Source organism: Miscanthus floridulus, chromosome 1 (genome assembly GCF_019320115.1).
Source record: "Miscanthus floridulus cultivar M001 chromosome 1, ASM1932011v1, whole genome shotgun sequence".
Lineage (NCBI taxonomy): Eukaryota > Viridiplantae > Streptophyta > Magnoliopsida > Poales > Poaceae > Miscanthus > Miscanthus floridulus.
In genome coordinates, this window is record NC_089580.1 from 13,564,861 (window position 1) to 13,584,785 (window position 19,925).

The 19,925-nt window shown below is 47.0% G+C and overlaps 1 protein-coding gene across 6 annotated transcripts; it reads right to left on the bottom strand.

Annotated features, from left to right (window-relative positions):
* Positions 1 to 8,051: 8,051 nt before the first annotated feature.
* On the bottom strand, positions 8,052 to 13,191 carry LOC136546364 (CMP-sialic acid transporter 5-like). Of its 6 annotated transcripts, none has more exons than XR_010781392.1 (11): positions 12,541 to 13,191; positions 12,198 to 12,314; positions 11,593 to 11,649; positions 11,391 to 11,498; positions 10,967 to 11,074; positions 10,758 to 10,877; positions 10,600 to 10,676; positions 10,314 to 10,362; positions 10,175 to 10,239; positions 8,673 to 8,732; positions 8,052 to 8,287 (listed from the first exon to the last, which is right to left on the bottom strand). XR_010781392.1 is itself a non-coding variant. In XM_066538456.1 (10 exons), exons 1-9 carry the CDS (start codon positions 12,709 to 12,711, stop codon positions 10,189 to 10,191), a joined length of 858 nt encoding a protein of 285 aa, XP_066394553.1. In that variant the 5' UTR covers positions 12,712 to 13,191; the 3' UTR covers positions 9,179 to 9,313; positions 10,175 to 10,188. The 6 variants fall into 6 exon arrangements, 2 of the variants coding, with proteins under 2 accessions (XP_066394553.1, XP_066394500.1); XR_010781345.1 differs by lacking the exons at positions 8,052 to 8,287; positions 8,673 to 8,732 and adding exons at positions 9,183 to 9,313; positions 9,419 to 9,719; XM_066538456.1 differs by lacking the exons at positions 8,052 to 8,287; positions 8,673 to 8,732 and adding an exon at positions 9,179 to 9,313.
* Between the last annotated feature and the right edge of the window lie 6,734 nt (positions 13,192 to 19,925).

Here is a 19,925-nt window from a genome sequence, read left to right on the forward strand (position 1 = left end):
CAAGACAAAAAGGGACAATTTTCTTATCTTTTGAGGTCTCAACGAACGGTTCTTAAATCATTAACGGATGCAGAAATGGGACAAGTTATTACCGATTTGAGGGGACAATGGTTTTCTAGGTTGTTTCACCAATCTGTTGAATTGGAATGGAGCTCACGACCGTGAAACCCCTCGTTGTTTGATGGCACCTATCTTGTTCCCTTCGGGGAGAAATACTACTCTTGTTTTTCTTGTTCTTGTTGTTCTTCTTTCTCGAAGAGATGGGTGCACCGCCTTGGAGAAGGTAGTGTGCCTATCGATGACTCCTTTCCATTGTATGGGAGGATATCTTCTTTGTTGTAGCTGAACCGATGTATGAATAAAGAGAGTGTGAATGGGGATTGGAGAATGCCTTGCAATGAATTACGGATCCTTCTTGTATGTCCTCGAGAGGAGCCTCTAACGACCTTTCCACACCAGTTTGAGGGAATCCAATCTAGGTGGGAACTCCTAGAATGGGGTTAGAACTTGTTTTTCTTCATAAATACTAGCCACTGCTACCCGCGCTTCGCTGCGGGTGATGTGCTTGGTATAAGAAAATTCTTTGAAAATATGGCTCATATGTCTAATATGTTTTCTCATCGTGTTACTATGAAAGGTTGGTCTATTTGGTAGATTAAATGGGAAAATATGGGAAGGAAAGGTAACCTGACTTTTTTCATTACAATGTTGTAAGCGAACATAGAGGTTGGTTGTCATTACATGATACCTATTCTAGGCCAGCAAATCAATGACATGTTAGCGGAAAGAAGTATTTGATGGAGCTAGGCTCAAGCAACTAACACACTTAGATTCAAAGCACAACATTGGCTAGGATTACATTATAGGTGGAAAGAGCAAAAACTACAACACAAGTAGGATACACTCCCCTTAGGCGAAACTGCAACACATTTCATAAATCTTGAATGACACGAAAGATTACACGGCATCGAACACTAAACTACACCGGGATTTAAAGTTACATGGTTAAGAGCAACCTAGTACAACCAAGTCTTACTCCAGAAGTCGGGATAGACGAGGGCAATGGAGAAACAACAAGATAATGATTATCCAAAACATGGCGTATGACCAACAGATCCAGAAATAGGAGACTGAGAAGTAAAACATCGTAAACCCTAAGACCAAACTAACCAACGGTAGACTTGAACTTCTTTGAAAACTAGATCCCTTCTTCTCAGATTACACCATCACCTCTATCAGACGAACCTAGTTCCACAATGACGACTAGATCTTGTAGCTCTGCTTCGGATTCGAGAGGGACGGGGATGAAGAAGAAGAGCAAGGACCAAGGGCATCTTATAGTGGCGAACGAAGATGAGACGCAGCGCACCGGAAGTGGAGACAGCATGGATGGGATACACTGCCGTTTCACGCTACGGGATAAGCCGGGCATGGCGCGCTCCCTACGCAAGCGAGCGGAGGGGGGAATAAAGGAGAGGAGAGAGGGTTCGCTCGACGAGGGAGGCGTGCGGGTGGCCGTGTCCCCTAAAGAAGAAAGAAGGGAGGGGGTCTGGTACGGGGACGAGGGCGAGGATCAAGAGCGGACCGGAGGCCGAGAAAAGGAGAAGCGCACAGTGCACGAGGACGGCAAGTGCGGCACGATGTCGTGGATATGCGAGGACAGGGTGCTAATGGGCTCGACACCGATGGCGTCCGCGGGGCACGCGGCGACAGCGACCCGACGTTTGTAGCGTGGTCGAGCTAGGCACAGTGCCTGGGACTTGACATCCACTTAGGCTTTCTAAGCACTCCCTACTATCCAAGGCTAACTTTTCCCAAGTGTTCTTCTTTCCATGCCTTCCTTGTCCACAGTCTGCACCAACCTTTGTATGAAGTGAGATCGCAACATACATGCTTCCTCCAAAACCACCTCCTCTTATTTACTTTGAGAGAACACTATTTCATCAACCTGTTGTGGATTTCCTGCTCAAACACCCGAATATTTGTATCAAAAGTGGTATGGCGGTGTAGCTTGGTAAATGTACTTGGTCAACAACCTCGATACAAGTGCGTGCCGAGCAGCGTCACCATGTGGCAGCTGTTCCACAGGGGCCCTCGGTTTTGTCGCGGCACCATAAGCTATTAACCAGGCAACTACTACCAACTTACACGCAATGAAGACGGTGGGGTCATAGACCACATAATTAGAGGAGTATTGTAAGGGAAGATTCAAACAAGGGTTCATTTTGCAACAAGGGACAAGGACTTTAAATCCAACAACGGATTTGATTTAAAGAGATTCAAGCGTTCTACTGGGACACTCACAATTAGTCGATATAGTGTCCTATGTTATCCAATCACGGCTGGTATGCTCGCATCCGAATGGTAATTTCTCTTGTAACCCACTTAACATCGCCCTCGAAAACCCTAAGCACGTCTAACGAGACTTAAGGCAGATGGACACAATAACACAGCAAAATAAATAAAATGCATATTCTGAACGTCCTTATGCTGGTACAACATGCAGGCACTTACTCTCCCATTCTCGACACATCGTTCGCCTTTCCTATGATTGGACTACCTCAACAACTATGGATGAAATACAATGAAAATATTACAATACCGGTGGACAGCGATGAAAGACACTACTAACTACGGGTACATCACCCCAAGGCAACTAATCTACTTTGGACCACGCATCTTCATTCCTAGGCTCGGCGGATTCTTCTACCGCCCTGGCTATGGATCTGCCTCCTCTCCTGGCAACAGCTGAGTGAGAGGAATCAAGGGTTCTACTTCTAACACTTCCGAGGGTGGAGGTGCTGGCGGTACTGCAACACCAGCTCTCCTTCTTTCTGGCGGGTGGATAGAGATCCCCTCCATGATCAAGGGATCCTACCGTTCAGCAGCCAGCGTCTTCCACTTGGCCCTGGTGACAAGGAAGGCCTCTCCCAACTGATGGGCATGTCATTCTTCAGCCTCCTTCAGAGCTTCTGACATGGCAGTCTCCCAACTCTCAGCGGCTGCCGCACTGGCATGCGGTTTGGCAAGCTACACCTGGAGCATCATGGAGAAGATCTCGGCTTCCTCGGCTCGTCAAAGGCACGTCCTCAGCTCCGAGGCTTGTCGGTCATATTGCTCATCTAGAGCAAGCAGGCATGTGGTCAAGTGCACCATGGTAGGACTATCTTCTTGCACATCCTGCCCTTGCAAAGCCTCCATGCGAGCCCTCCATGCCCGTTGATTCTTTTCCAAAGGTGGAAAGAACCTCATGGGGGTACGGGCAATGGGCTCTTCATAGATCTGGCAAAGGTACCGCAAGGCTCTGCGGGCCACAGCCTGGTAGGTGTCGACGAAGCAAAACCCAATTGCGCTAACATTCTAGGCTTTAGTGATGTTAGGGAACTCTTCACTCTTCCCAATATAGATGGTAACTTCACAATGCTCAGTGCCATGCTTTTCATACTCACAGCCCTCATACTCGGGATGATCTTTGACTCTGAGCTTTTGCAGGGTGGCATACAGGATCTTGGGGAAACCCTCAATGTTTAGGCAGTAACTACTAACCTAGGTTCCTACCATCACTGGCGGTGGTTGCAAGGAAGGACTAAGCAAAAAGCTAGATCAAAAGGAAAAGCTAGGCGAGCTAAAGTGCAATGAGTGGTGGTAACAACGGCTAAGCCAGACCCTACTTATAAAGGCAGAGCGGTCAGTGGTCATGGCGCGGTCCACCAAGGTTCCAGCATGAGATCACTATAAATGAATCAACTGAATTTTTCGCGCGTTCGAGGCGAGTGATGTCCGAGGCCATTAATGACTAATATGGCTGCAAGACAAGGTTCTGACAAGAGCCCAGCAAAGAGTATGGGGAGACGCATGTCACGGCAGGCGTTAACCACAGGCGACGCGAAGCACAAAGTCACAAGGAACGGGCGCCTCTGCATGCATGGGTGCATATGCAAGTATGGTAGCCGTAGTAATGGCGACCAACCCCAACCACCGACCACCTCAGGAGCAACGTGCACACAAACCAAGCCGTGTTTTAGATGCATGGATGCGTGTGTAAGTACAAATGTTCCTGCATGGTCGATGAATCGTTTTTATTTGATGGTAAGGAGGAGAGGCATTAAATGTGTCCACCTGCCCGACTTGTTTTTATCTGATGGTAGCATGGAGGGGAGGCATTAAATGTGTTCACCTGCTTTCGACCCACCCTGCGTAGGTGAAGATGTCTAGTGCTTTTAAATTTATTCAGTGAATTTTTGGATAGCTTAGGGAATGGCCTCGGACACTACTCGTCTTGTGCCCATAAAAATCCTGCTGTTTTCCTTTTATTGTTCTCCGTGCCAGACTAAAGGGTGGACTGCACTAGGCCCAATGACCGCTCCTCCATTACAAAAGGCCTAGCCTAGCCACTTGGTACCACCACTCAGTCAGGCTCAGCTCACCTAGCCTTTCTCCCGAGCAAGCTTCTCGGACGATCCTTCCTTGTAACCATCATCCACCAAGGATGGCAGGAGCCTAGGTTAGCAGCTATTGCCTGAACACTAGGGGTTTTCCCAAAATCCTGTATGCCACCTTGCAAAAACTTGGAGTCAAGGATCGCCCCGAGTATGAGGGTCGTGAGTATGAGAAACATGGCACTGAGCGATGTGAGGTCACCGTCTACATTGGGAAGAGTGAGGAGTTCCTCGATATCACTAAAGCCTAGAATGTGACAGCAACCGGGTTTCGCTTCATCGACACCTACCAAGTTGTGGCCCACAAAGCCTTGTGGCATCTTTGCCAGATCTATGAAGAGCCAATTGCTCGTACCCCCATGAAGTTCTTTCCACCTTTGGAAAAGAATCGACGGGTATGGAGGGCTCGCATGGAGGCTTTGCAAGGGCAGGACGCGCAAGAAGACAGCCCAACTATGGTACATCTGGCCACGTATTTGATTGCTCTGGATGAGTAGTATGATCGGCAGGCCTCAGAGCTGAGGAAGTGCCTCCGCCGAGTCGAGGAAGCTGAGATCTTCTCTAGGATGCTCGAAGTGCAACTCGCTGAGGCGGACGCCAATGTGGCAGCCATAGAAAGTCATGAGACTACCATGGTGGAAGCCCTAAAGGAGGCTGAAGATCGGCACACCCAACAGCTGGAGGATGCTTATCTGGTCACAAGGGCCAAGCGTAGGACGCTTGACACATAAAGGCAGGAACCCTTGGTCTTGGAGGTAATCCCTATCCACCCACCGGAAAGAAGGAGAACCTATGTTGCAGTACCACCAGCACCTCCACCCTCGGAGGTATCAGAAGTAGAGTCCTTGGTTCCCCTCACTCAACCACCACCACGAGAGGAAACAGATCCTTAGCCAGTGCAGAAGAAGAACCAACCGAGTCTGGGAATGAAGTCATTTGGTCCGATGAAGTAGATGAGTTGTCCTAGGGGACATGTACCCGTAGTTAGTAGTGCTTTTCATCGCCATCCTCTAGTGTTGTAATCTTTCCATTGTATTTCATCCGTCGATGTTAAGAATCATTAGGCCGTAGGAGCCAAACGATGTGTCGAGAATGGGAGAGGGAGTGTCTGTATGTTGTACTCATATAAGGGCATTTTGGACGTGCATTTTGCTCTGTTCGTTGTGTTTGTTATGTCGATTTACCCTTAGACCTCGTTAGACTTACTTAGGGTTCTCAAGGCAAAAATCAAATGGGTTACAAGAAAAGCAACCGTTCAGATGCAAGCAAACCAGCTATGACTGGAAATGAATCGCAAAGGAGGTAACAAATTAAAGCTGCTTTTTCACAAATTAAAGACCTCCCACTAACATAGTGTAGGCTTTCATTTTCAAGTTGTATGTTTGACCTAAGACCGCATGCAAATTAAAGCCACGCGCACCGCCAGTGGCCACTCACCCGCGCTCCTTTTCTCGTACACTGGTGCCGTCCTCTCAGCGTCACACCACTGTCTCTTCTGCACCACCACCCACTGCACGTCGCACCACCGCCCCACGACACCACTCGTGATGTCACCTCCATTGGCTCGATGTTGTCGCTGCTGTCCCCCACAAACCTGATTCCCTCAGCCCCCGATACTGCTCAGTGCCGCCGATAATGGCGCGCACCCACCCTCTAAACCCGGCGTCAATCGCCTATAAAACGCCCCCCAGCTCCCCCTTCACAACAAGACACTCCACACACAACACTAATCACCCGCATAAGCCCCCTATTCAAATGCCAACCTATTTCAACATTTTAAGAAGAAGCCTGAGATAAATGCTGCAAGCTGGAGACCATCGAAGAAAACATTAAGCAGGAGCCGGAGTACACTGTTAGAAGCAAGAAGCCGACACTCTCAAGATGTGCTTAGATGAAGATGATCTCACCATGACCATCTTTGCTATCCTAACTCCTACTATGGTGGCATCAATCATATTGTATATCCTTGTAATGCGCCCGCTACCCTACGAGAGGCCCTGAGATAGTTGTTGAAATAAGAAGAGCTGAATAAGTATTCAAGCTTCACGGATTTATTCAAATTTCGAGGGCATAGGGCATATCCACAACTTGACTACGCATAATTAAGTTATTTCTTACATTCACCAAATAAATAGCGGCGCAATTCCTATACCAGCTATATTGTGATGCGATGTCGTTTGCAATTGTCATTGTGGTTAAGTTTTTACGTACGTAGCATAGTATCAGTGCTGGGTATCCATGTGAGTTCCTTGTCAGTAATAACTAAATAAAGTTCGTACATGCTGCACTTTAACATTTACGAGGGATATTATGGTGGCTGTAATATGCAATTCTACTTTTACTCACTCTACCGTGGGGTATCATTCTATGTGGAACCGTTTCAAGTGGTAGTACTTAGACCATATATATGGCAGCGATAATGCATTTGCATGGTTATATGCCTGCTACCACCGTGTCCTCCCATACTTTGAGGTTAATGGGAATAAGGAAAAGAAAACATCTCAGAAGATCAGTACAAGTCACGGCTTTGCTTCTTCATAAGGTCATTTTTCATCTAGAAGGTAGTTTTCCAATCTCGCTGCCCCCAATAATACTTGTTAGCATGTATGTGTATCCCATGCAATCTTATCATTGTTTCAGAATAACTATTTTAATATTTTCTTTTGTGCTGGTGTCTCTGATATCTACACAATACACAATTCCCTGAATTTGTCACAAGGTAGCTCTGAGATTCCTAGAATGCTGCTCCACCTGGAAAAGCGGCAAATACTTATACTGATGCCCTATTGGCCATCTCAAACTTAGTCATGCCTATCACCTATCTGTATTAACCTTTTTTTTAACATTTTTCATCCAAGGTAAATAGTAAAAAAACAAATGTAAAACAAAAGATTTTGGTAACCCACCTGAGTCTGCCGATTATTCAATGGTTTGTGCGATGCTTATTTCCGTACTCTTTGTCAGATAGTGACAAGCTCTAAATTATGAACTCAGTTGGACAGACCAAAGTTATATGTTCAATTAGGACCACAGAGAGCTTATACACCTTCCAAACTTACACTTAAATTTATACAACTTCCAATTTATACGGTGGAGCATATATTTCTTTCTCGAGCACATAGGAGAGCTGCGTATCATTTCATTAAAAAGAAAAGAAAGAGTAATGCAGTAGCAAAGCCAGCACTTCTATTCAATCCAATATAGGGCTATGCACTATATAGAAAAATAACTCACCAAGGTAGGGTTAGAAATTAAAGCCAAATATTAGGCAGCAACAAATCTGAAAATACCAACCAAACAGAATACATGAGGGTAGATTCACCTGAATGCTGTAATTGAATGCTATTGTCTTTGTTTAATGCTAAGATGGGCAAAGGCCTAAAGCTCTAAAAAAATACATGATGGTAACATTAGTTGAAAATTGTAATATACATGCACAATATAGTTACATACTGCTGGGGGAAAACGATTTAAAATGAATGGCATTTTTTCATAACGATACAGTACAGTTAGGCAGTAACACCGATGATGCCACTGGTGTCTAGTAGGTACAAAATTACATATTTCACATAGATCCAATAGAAATTTACCGTTACTAAAATTTCACAAATTAAATGTGATTTTCTATGTCACACTTTCATATTTGAATGCAAGCAACTCCCTAGGAAGTAAAGCAAACTGTTGAGGAAGTGTCATGTACTGGCTTCTGCATCAAGTGTACTTCTGACTCCATCTTGAAATGAGATTGGCTTGGTACCAAGAATATGGGTTAGTTTGGTGGTGTCCATGGATACGTCTGGTGGAGAAGCTACACCTCGATTAACCTGGGCAACAGGTAGATGCGGGCACTACAAGATGTTATGATGGAAAAAGTAAGCATATGGAAGCAAAATGTTTAAAGGGACCTCAATGCTCAATGTTGGATACTATTTCAGTTGTAATGTTAAGACCAATTGTATCTAAAACATGCTTGTTGAGTAAATGTGTTCTAATAGTACTCGTGTTAACACTAAATAGGCAGAGTGCCCCATAGCCGGGATGCTTGGTGCATCCACCAACTCGCCACGCCTGGTTCATCCACGCTTGGGAGTACTCGAGACAATTGAATTTTCACCACACTTGGTTCATCCACCAATTTATTAGGACCGCATGCAGTTGGGACTCTATCACAACCTTAACACACACAAAATACTAAAATTCATAGCACGAACGTGAGAAGTGAAAGGGCCTAACCATATGAAGGAGTATATAGAAACTCAGCATCAACATAGCAATTCGTTGGGCCATTGGGTCCTGCAAAAGAATTGGTTAGTAATGTTTGATATGAACTCAAAATATACACAGGCCAACAGGGACACCATGTTTGAACCTTGAGACCAAAGGCATTGAAATCAGGGTCCCTCCATACAACCATGAAGAGACGGTGCTGCAACTACTCACATGAAATCGTTCTGACCCTCCGCTATGCACAACGCGCTGCTGCAGCAGGGCATCCGAGAGCTGCGCCGGTCCTACCCGTCCGCGACCATCTACTACGCCGGCTACTTCTACGCGTACGTGCGGATGCTGAGGTACGCCAGTAAGGCGGGGTTCGATGAGGGGGCGCGGATCGAGGTGTGCTGCGGCGCTGGCGGCGGTGCCTACAACTTCGACATGGACCGGATGTGCGGCGCGCCAGGCGCGTCCATGTGCACGAGGCCCGACGAGTGCATTAGCTGGGACGGCGTGCACCTGACGCAGCGTGGCAACAGCGTCATGAGCGACTTGCTCTACCGCAGGGGCTTCGCGTCCCCAGCGCAGGTGGAATTCCCGTGAAAATTGAGATTCGGCTTACATGGACGTTCCCATTTCAACAGTATGTCCAAAGAGACTTCCTGGTTATGCAAAAGTCAAACACTGAACACGGTTGGAGAATCAAGTAACAATGTAGTAACAATAGTAAAACAATTAATCAATACTATAAAGAAAATGTTCCATACAAAAAAGGTTATCACATCGCCGTTGTTCATATACAGCTCCAGGGAAATTTTCTGTTACAGGTATCGTATCTGGAAAATCCCTATTGAATTATATGCCTATCAAAATGTATGCTGCTCTGTCACTCCCACGGCCACTAATGGCCGGCCACCGGCCTCATCCCAAAAATGAAAGGAAAAAATGGAGAACACGTTGGTACTTCTTTCTTTCTTTTGGCTTTACAGTGTACAATAGTTTATTCAACTCACAATGCTACATGAAATCTGCTGCTCACACGACAAAAAAGCTGTCTTCCTATCCTACCTGCAGAACAGAAAGAACCGGTGTTCATTTGCTTGCGAGAGAGAGAAATATTCCAGGAAACTTGTCTCGCTTAGTATATTGCACATAGAAATATAGAACCCATGTGGAAATCAAAATCTTATATTTTAGCCCACAGCTGCCAACCTATGTCGAGCTAATAGGTACAGCTAACCAGATTATTTTCATCTTCAAGCATATATCCAAAACAATGGAGCCTATGGATCAGCATTTGGTGCCTCTACCATCAATTTGCAACAATCTGTTTTCGTAAATTGCTATAGAAAATGAACTGCCACAGACAAATATCCACTAAAAAATCACGATTTATCTTGTGTAAAATATCTATAATCATACACCTTACTGAATTGGCAAACTACGTGCATATAGCTATTTACCATGTCAAACTGTTAACTGGGCAACACAGTAGAAATATGGCTACAAGAATCTATGTATACCTCAAGAAACTAGTTCATGTAGGCAACAACGGTTGCCTCTCATCAGTTCCAATCCGATGGCTCGCCTGAAATGAAAGCCAAATTAGATGTAGCCTCTAAAATGACACATCTATTCTAAAATGGAAATTGAGATACTCACATCATTAGCGGCACCAGCAGTCATATTTACAAAAGAAGATTCAGATGACCTGTGAAAAATATGCATCACATGAGGCCACATGTCAAAAGAAACTTAATAAACAGCCTGCTATTTCTACAACAACATTAACAGGCATCCCAAAGCACATGCCAAAGCTATAAAAGTCTAGATGGAGATCATGGACACAGTGCAAAACAACACTTCTTCAAAGGCCAATGCTAAGTGAAACCTAAATCAAGTATTGGAGTAATTTGTTAATACCATTTGAAGCGAGATAAAAACTTACCGGTGATTTTGGGTATCTTCCAACTCTATTAAGCCAGTTGGTTTGTCATCTTTTACTTTAGCAAGTGGAGAGAAGAACTAAGGAGAAATGACAGAAAGATACATGAAATACAACAATGGTCGTTCAACAAAAAAAGTAATAAAAAAAGGTCAGTTTACCTGGTGCATTGAAATAAACACCACTGATATGCCTAGGAGAAAATTAATGGTCAAGGTATGCCCCAAGAATGCAGCAGAAGCCAGGACAGTAAATATTGTGGCAACAGTTGACGAATACTTCTTTAAAATTATGTCTGCAGTGTATTTCAGTTAGACAATAGATGTGATAACTGCAATAATAATAAAGAGCAAATGTCAAAAAACATTACCTGCATACTTAAAGAAGAATGAAGATAGAATGCCTTGTGCGGCATTGTTACATATGAGAAACATTGTGGCCCTTGAATGCCCTCGAAGAATATTAAAACTTTCTGGCCCTGCAAAAAGACAGGACAATGTAATCATCATAAACATAAGGCAGACAACATATCTATCGTGTTTGCCTCAGGGAAACAGACATTCACATTCCCCCCGCCCCCTACTAACCATTAGTAAATACTTTAATTCTAATGTTCTACACAAAATCAGTCAGCTTTTATGAGCTATGCAGTTCGTTATGCATATCCTTTTTGTTGGTACAACTTCTTAAGCATGAGGGTACCACCATACAAAATTATGGGCTGCCTACAAAACCAAATAGTGAATGATCAAATAATCAGACAGTGTAGGGCAGACCCAGTGCCGGAGGCTTACACATGAGTGGGGTCTAGGGAAGGGAAAAACCGAGGCAAGCCAGAGACCCAGTACTTCGAACCCACGACCTAGTGACTCAGTGAGACAGCTCTCACCACTGCACCAGGCCTGCCCTTCCAAATAATCAGACAATGTAGCAAAAATTAAATATGGAGCAACAGTACATATCAAAGTACAATATATCTTGTGGTAGATAAATAACCTGTATGAAGGTTGAACGTGCCAAAAGTGGCTTTTCTCCAACCTGTTGCTTTCTAGACTATCACATTGGAACAACAAAGCAAAAAAAGGTTAACAGATAAGAAATTATGAACATAATACTACTTACTACAAACTAAAGAGAAAACACTACAGAGTAATTGTAATTCGGTACATCCACCAGACACCATGAAAATCCGCAGTGTGGAGGAATACTAACAAAATCCTAAGCTAATCTGCGCACACGGAAAATAGCTTACTTGGACTGACCAAGCAAGAGTGCCACTCCACATTTTAGAAGGCATTAACTGCTAGGAAAGATGGCTTCATGTTTTGTTCGACAAACACTTTTTTCCCATTTCCTTTTGCATGTATACACTTAGTCCTCTTATCCTTACTCTAGAACCACAAATCATAAGAGTTCTTAATTTTTTTTTGAAAGATCATAAGAGTTCTCAGTGGGCTGCTTATTAGGAGATCATAGATGTTATCAGACTAACATGTGAAAATAGCTCACGCAAAATGGATCACTCTTCATTTCTAAAGTCACCTCGAGTCAGAATGCTTGCAAAAAGGGAAAACATCAGCAAGCAAGTAAGAAGAACAAACCTGAATTATGAGCATCACAATAGCAAAGATGCCTTTCATAACCTCCGTCAGAAAGTTAACACTGACGGGACTGAACTGAAACTTCCCATCAACCTTTGACATGAACACTAGGATGGGCTGCATAAACCAAGTCAAACATTAGCATAATGCCCCAAGGCCAATCATTTGCTATTCAGATGAACGTAACACTACAGCAAAGGGCCATGTCAAGCATGCGAGGCATCATCACTAGTAAAAGCATTACTTCTGTACCAAATCCGTGAGGCCATTTCACTCAAACACTGATCGTGCAAAGGTCTCCCGCGCTTGGGACTGAAAATGAAGCGTTTAGGCGCGCACACACCTGGAGACCAACAAGGATGCAGTCACCGACGATGAGGAAGACGTTGAGCGCACGGAACTTGGACGACATCTTGCTACGATGCTTGTCGTATGCCCTAGACATGCTCCGAGGGCTCGGCACCACCACCCGGGAGCGGCAAACGCTGCATTCCACCACCCCGTTCCGCTGCATCTCGGTAGGCAGCCAGCTACGCAGGCCACGCCTCCGCCGAGATGCCGCTCAGTCCCCGTGGCCTCTGAGAGATCACGAGAGCATCCACCTACAGCGACCACGCCATTTTCAGCAAATCAGCGGCAATACATCAGAGAGGACTACCTAAGCGAGCAGATCCGAGGGGTTCAGCTTGGCCTCTGTACCTCGTGATAGGCGTAGCGGTGTCGGTGTGGATCATGCAGATCTGGCCCGTCCTGGGCACCGCGCTCACGGCGAATAGGGCTTGGTCCGGCTGGGTTTCGGGGGGGGGGGGTTGGGGGGGTTCTATCGAGAGCACGATGGTTTGATCTAGCGAGCGGAGCGCAGGAGCCCTTGGGAAGCTGCCTCCAGGATCTCGAATTTGGGTAGGAGTTGGGGACGCGGGAAGGAGAGAAAAGCCAGAAAGGGGTGAAGGGGAGAAGAGAGGAAGGTGGGGGAGGAAGAGGGGACGCGATAGGAAGGCGGGTGTTTCGGAGCCACCAGCGTTGGGGGAGGAGAAGAAGAGGACGCCCGCCGCCGCTCCGGGGGCGACCCGCGTCGGGGTAGGAGAAGAAGAGGGTGAGGTACCGCTAGATCCAGGCGCCGAGTTTTGTCGACGCCGCCACTGACGGCGAGGAAGAGGTAGCGCCGGGGGAGACCAGGGGCTCAGACGCGGCCGCGGCCACCGGCGTTGGACGGCGCACCATGGCATCGTGCCGGGGGACGCCGCTACGCCACGCACAGGGTGCGGGGAGCCTCGGCGGTCGCGACGAGGAGCGAGGGAGAGGAGAGAGAGGAGGGGAGGAGCGGAGCTACTGCCACCTACCATTTACATGAGAGAGAAAGAGGAAGGGGCACCATTTTACATGAGAGGACCACGGTGGAGCCATGCCGGTCGGTGGCCCATCCCATGCCGAGCGTACCAGCATGGTCGGTGCATGGTCAGTGGGTAAGGAGGAGAGACGTTAAATGCGTCCATCTGTCTGACTTGTTTTTAGCTGACGATAGTACAAAGGGGATGGATAAAGGATGGCTGTGACGCATCTCATCTGAGCCGTGGAATTTCGATCTAACGCACAAAATAAAAAGAACTTACGTGGACACTCTAGAAGGCTGCCGATTCGGCGTGCCTTCATATCTTTAATGGGGAATCTGCCATCGAACTACCACTGGTATGATCCGTCTTCGATTGACCAGCATCAGGTATCGGCTAATGGCATTTAGAAAGCTTCTCTTCCCTTGTTGGGTTCCTACCGTTTACTAATAATAAGAGTAGTGGTGCCTTTAGATTGATTTTCTTGTCTGTCTTTGAATGAGAGATGCATAAACTAAAGAAAAGATATGCCCATCTGGATAAATAAATCAAGGTGCTATTATATTACTAGGGGCGATCCTCTTTTGGTGGGGCAAAGGGAACGAAGAGAAGAGGTTTAGTATAAGAACAGAGGAAGGGTTGGAAAAAGATGAATCGGACTTGGCAGATTGAACTGAAGACTATAAAGGAGGAAGAAAGCCCATAATTATCATGTATGACAAGGTTGTTCTTATCATGGTGAAACTATTGGAAAAAGGTTACTGTGATTTTCTATCTATTAGTTGACTACAGAGCTTCTTCATCCCGACCTATCTATATGTGAAAAGCACTCTGCCAGAATCCTCGTAGTACTAAGTCGTGGCTTACAAGCTAACCCCTACTCCTTATTTGGGCAAGATCTATATGGTTTACCAACCTGGCATAGACACCAGATCCTTTTTATCAAGCGTGCAGGACCAGTGAAGAAAAAAGATTGGCAAAAACACACATGAAACATATTGAACTCCTAAGAAACACCTGACCTCTCTGCAATGTTCATATGATTGAAGAGGAAACAGTGTGCCCACAATATTGCTAATGATGCAGAGGAAGTTATATGAGCGTGAAGGACTTAAGGTATACCCAACCAAGCTAACAAAGTTCGAATTAGAATGTCAGTATTCAACCCTGTCACTTATATATGCCCACTTTTGTCTTAGATTGAAGGGATCTTTAGGATTAATGCAGAAAATAGCCAGGAAGTCTATGTTAGGGACTAGTTAAACAGTGGAGTGGTTCCAAATGAAGTTGACTTGCACTGCCTTGCCGGGTTGATAAAGGTATTTAGAACACCCCAATTTACCATTGGTCTTCCATGTGATTTCGTTCTTTGACCTCCAGATTGAGAAAGAATTGAAAATGACAGCCAAAGATGCAGAGTTGTAGATAACACCTTAAGTGTTATGAATATCAAACAGTTAGGAGTTAGGAATAATTAACATGTAGTTATTTTTATTGTAGGATATCCAAGTTCCCATTGCTTAATTATTTTATTGTACACCATTCCATGATCTACGCGGTGCCTTTTTGTAGGCATGGTTTCGGGTGCTTCCTTCAGGTGTATTGGATGCACTAACACCATCACAAGTAATGCACTGCAAGATGGAAGAGGAGTGCGCTCTCCTTGCTTTCCTTATTTTAGCTACTTTACCTCAGAATCCCTCTCTGCATCCGGGCTTGCCTACACTATCATTCCGATCAAGAAGAAGAATGGTCGGATACGCATATGTGTCAATTTTTGGGACCTAAACAAAGCATGCCCCAAGGGAGAACCCCCTTTCTCTCCACAAGGAACTGATTCCTACAACGGTTACGGCTTCCTCTGATCGAGCTCCTCCAACGAACTACGAACATACGCTTTTAAGGAATAGGAATAGAAGTCCTATCCGGTCTAGGTTCCTAATCTGATTCCTTCCTTGGCATTGGAACAATACTTTGCTCTACCCTCACACACCCAGGCCTAGGAGATAATGAGATGGAATTACTACAAAAGATACACCCTTTGGCAACCGCCCACGTCCCATCAACTGATTGGCCCCAGGCCTACCACTATATGTCGACGAAATACGGTCGGCAGTCTACCTAGGGGTATGCCCAAGGTAGTAGATTGTCGGCAGACAGATGCGCAAGTCACAAACAAGACGGTGACGCAAGACAGACACGAGGTTTTATCCAGGTTCGGCCGCCAAGAAGGCGTAATACCTACGTCCTGCGTCTGATTGGTATTGCTGTATGTCAATGAGAGATGTTTTTTAGAGGGATCCCCTGCCCGCCTTATATAGTCCGGGGGGCAGGGTTACTGATCTGGAAACTAATCCTAGTCAGCTACAATTGCCATATGTGGCCGGACAAGGATTCCTATTCTAACCGACCAGGATCCTGCTTGATCGCCAAATCCGCCTTGACTCCCTACGCGGGACTCCAACTAGGTTGGTTGGGCCGCACGTCGTCTTTCGGACCGGACCCATCGATCCGGGCCGGTCCAAGCTTAGCCATAAGGGTATAGGGGTTAATACCCCCACAGCTAGTCCCCGAGCACCATGTATTATGCTACTACACGCCATTTCGACCTTCTCCGACAAGTTATGCCCGAGTCCTTGACATCTTTCGACCACCGTCGTCGCCGGAGAAATAGGTTGTCCGAAGAATGTATGGTGCTCTTAAGAAAAAAGAAAAAGATTTCCGTCCCAGGAAGTGTGCCCACTTGTATTTCTGAAAAGAAATGTAAGTGCATCTTGGAGCATAGCATCTTTGATCATCAGAGGCGTAGTGGTCGAAAAACAAACATATTCACCGCAAGGTGAAGTGTGCCCACTAAGTCCCCGAGCCTGGTAGTAGGTGAAGTAGGCACGTGGTGCCAGGGTCTAAAAAGAATTCCCAGTTAAGTTGAGAACCCAATTGTCGAACAAGCAATACGAGATGCACCGGCAGGTGCATCGTACCGATGTAGTCCCCGAGCTTGCTGGAAGGCAAAGTATGAGCCTTGTAGCAAGGTCTAAATAAATATCTCTCCACTGTATGTGAGTACAAATCACATGTAGCCGAGAAGAACGATTCTTCGATCAGTGGTCGGGATAGCCCCCGAGCACATCAGTTGTCAGAACAGTCCCCGAGCATGATGGTGGTCGGAGTAGTCCCCGAGCACGTTAGTGGTCTGGACAGTCCCCGAGCACTTCAGTGGTCTGGGCGGTCCACGAGCAGGGCAGTGGTCTGGGCAGTCTCTGAGCACAGCAGTGGTCTGGGTAGTCCCAGAACATTGTAAGAGTCTGATCCATCCTTGAGCGCGAAACAGGCATAAAAAACTCGAACGCCATAAATGTATTTATTCGTTGTATTTATTTATCTCTATTCTCTGCCAAGTCCAGTCTGACACGCCTGGTCAAAAAAAGCAAATGGGTATAGTACGTCATTCTGTCTTCTTACTCTTTTCTGGCAAACACTCGCTTGGCACCTGTATGGAGGTGCATCAGTGTGGGCCCTCTTACACTATCAATGAAGAGGCGCGTACACTGGTAACGAAGGAGCGCATTTATTGGCGTAGAATTCGAGGTTGTGTGAACAACCATCTACGGCGCGTGCGCACAACTCCCAATAATCTCGGGCGAACGAAACGACGGAGCTCTTTGTTTTATATAATGTAGATCTGGTAAGTTACTCACACCGTTCCCCATTGTCATCCGCCGCCGCAACCTTCTTCTTCCTCCTGCCGAACCCTATTCCTCTGAAAATCATCGCCAATCCCCTCGCCACCGCATCCACCCCCGTAGTAAGGACAGACTAATGGCGAAGAGAGATGCCCAGAAGAAAGGCGGGGTCATGGTGAAGGAATGGTGGAAGTCGCAGAGCAATCAGCAGACCATCGAGGACCTTGTCGCCATGGGAGTGCTCCACAACAAAGCACTCGCGGGATGGCGTGCGCCGGAAGGAGAAAGCTTCCCCGGTCCACAACCAGGTGAGATTATGGTTTTTGAAGACTTCTTCAAATGGGGTTTCGGGATTCCAGTGCACCCTTTCCTTCAGGGTCTCTGCTTGTACTACAAGATTGGGATTTGCAATCTACATCCCAACTCGATTCTCCTTATCTCCACCTTCATCCATCTCTACGAGTCTTATGGTGGCTTCTAGCCCCATTTCAACCTCTTTCGCCACTTGTTCTGTCTTCGGAAGAAAGGGAGCGGTGGCTCAAAGATAGCCGGAGGCGTCTACCTGAATCTTCGCGACGGCATGAAAGCACAATACTTACACTGCCCCTAGAACACTTCGCTGGATGAGTGGTACAAGAAGTGGTTCTACATCCGTGAAGAACCGAACACCATCACCCTGTGCGACGTGGGGCTGATTCCAGAGAAGAAGAACAGCTGGACAGAGAAGCCCGAGAGCCTGGAGCAGATCGCCGAACTGCTCGGGATGATCCCATGGGGAAAGCTAGATGGACCAAGTGTGGTCGGGAACTTTATCAGCTGAAGGATCCAGCCCTGCCAGAAGAGGGTTCATCCAGGCTTCGAGTACCAGGGGAGCGCCGATCCAACAAGGACCAGGAAGGAGCCGCTCGACAAGATGGAAATCAAAGCCAGGATTGGGGAGCTCTTCAACCTGGCTGATCCCAATTACGTCAGGCTGAACGACATCGAGCACGCCTTCAAGCTAGCTCGACCTCCCCCAAAGGTAAATGATGCCTCCTTTTAATTGTAGAGTCATATTGTAACCATAAATTGACTGTTGTCCCCGCTTTGTGCCTCAGTGTAATGGTCGTGACCGGGCAGCAGTGTTTGTGTCGCCTCCCCCCGGTGTAGATTGGCCTCAAGCTACCGGCCCAGCCGCCCAGACCAGCACCAGGACCGACGACGTCCACTAGGTGGCACTCGAGACCGTGGAGGACGCATCGACCAGAGCCGCTGGCAAGCATCCGGCGACCAGCAAATGACGCCAAGCCATCTTCCCCCTATCGGACGACGAAGCAGAGGATGCGGACATCTTCTGGCTCGTCCCTCAAAAGAGGAGAAGACAGATGGGATCGTCGGAGCAAGGTGGCTCCTCTGTGCCAGCAGTGGTCGCATCACCGACCACTGCAACACAGAGGACAAACGAGGGAAACGTTGAGCATCAAACCCCAACGCCTGTACCGGAGGTGGAAAGAGACCCGGTGGAACCTGTCGAGCACACGGAGCAGGGGCGGTCGAGGAGACGCTCCTTCGCAACATCATTCTGCAAATCGAAGCTGTAAGTATCTATATCTTTGATGTAAGCTTGTAATTTGCATTGGATACTATTATCCTCTGAACTTGTCTCTGATATATTAGGTCGGCATCCACCGAGAACCCCGACCAGCTAGCCGGGTGCGGCACAACTTCGCCAGCAACGGCGGGACAAACTGCCCAGCAGCCAGCCGTGGAGGAGCCTGTAGTAGGAACTCCGCCTGGACCTCAGCAGGCGGACGACCAGACGCCAGTCCCCGAGCAGCTGGTCGAGAAGACAGCCGAGCAGAGTACAAGTGCTCCGAGCATGAACCCTGCTGAGGCGGATACCATGGTGCCAAGGGAGCCGGATCTAGCCGAGGAGCAGCAGCCAGAAGTGGCCCAGAACATTCTTGCCAACGCGACGGCTCGTGGAAAAGCCCTGGTGGTTGTGGAGTCTGTAGACTCCAGACCAGCGCCGCCTCCTGAACAGGAGGCTGAAGAGGAAGAGGTAGAAGAGGTCCTGGGCCATCCCCAAGATAGGCGACAACATGTATATGTGTCGCGCTATCGGAACAATGAATGAGTTATGCACGAAGAAATCCCAGAGGTCGAAGAGACCCTAAGAGTCGAACGAGCGGCCAAGCGTCTGGTGACAAAAGTCCAGGTACGTTTGGCTTGAATCCTTGACCCTGTTATGTAGTCTAACTGTCTAACTTAGCTTGTCTGTATGCAGGACCTGATGAAAACCGCAAAATACCGAAAGAGGTGCTTCGACCAGATTGAAGGAATCACGGCGACCAATAAAGAACTGGCGGCCGAAGTGGAACGCTTGCGGCGCCAACTTGAAGCCGCCGACCAGGAGAGGACAGATCGAGAAACACAGAACCAAAACCTGGTCGGCCAGCTCAATAACAAAGAGCTGGAGAAAACAAGTAAAGTTTCATCTTATCATAGCAAGTGCAGGACTTATGTTGTTGTATTCTTGGTAGTAACAGCTGTAATGCAGGTTTAGAAGCTAAAGTGGCCCGCCTCGAAGGGGAAAATAGCCGTGTGACCACAAAGTGTGGTCGCCTAAAGGAGGACAACGTGAAGCTAGCACGCAGCCAGTCTCAACTCCAAGACCACACCAACAAAATGAAGGAGGAACTAAAAAGTAAGTATTCTAGATCACCTTCCTCATTCTG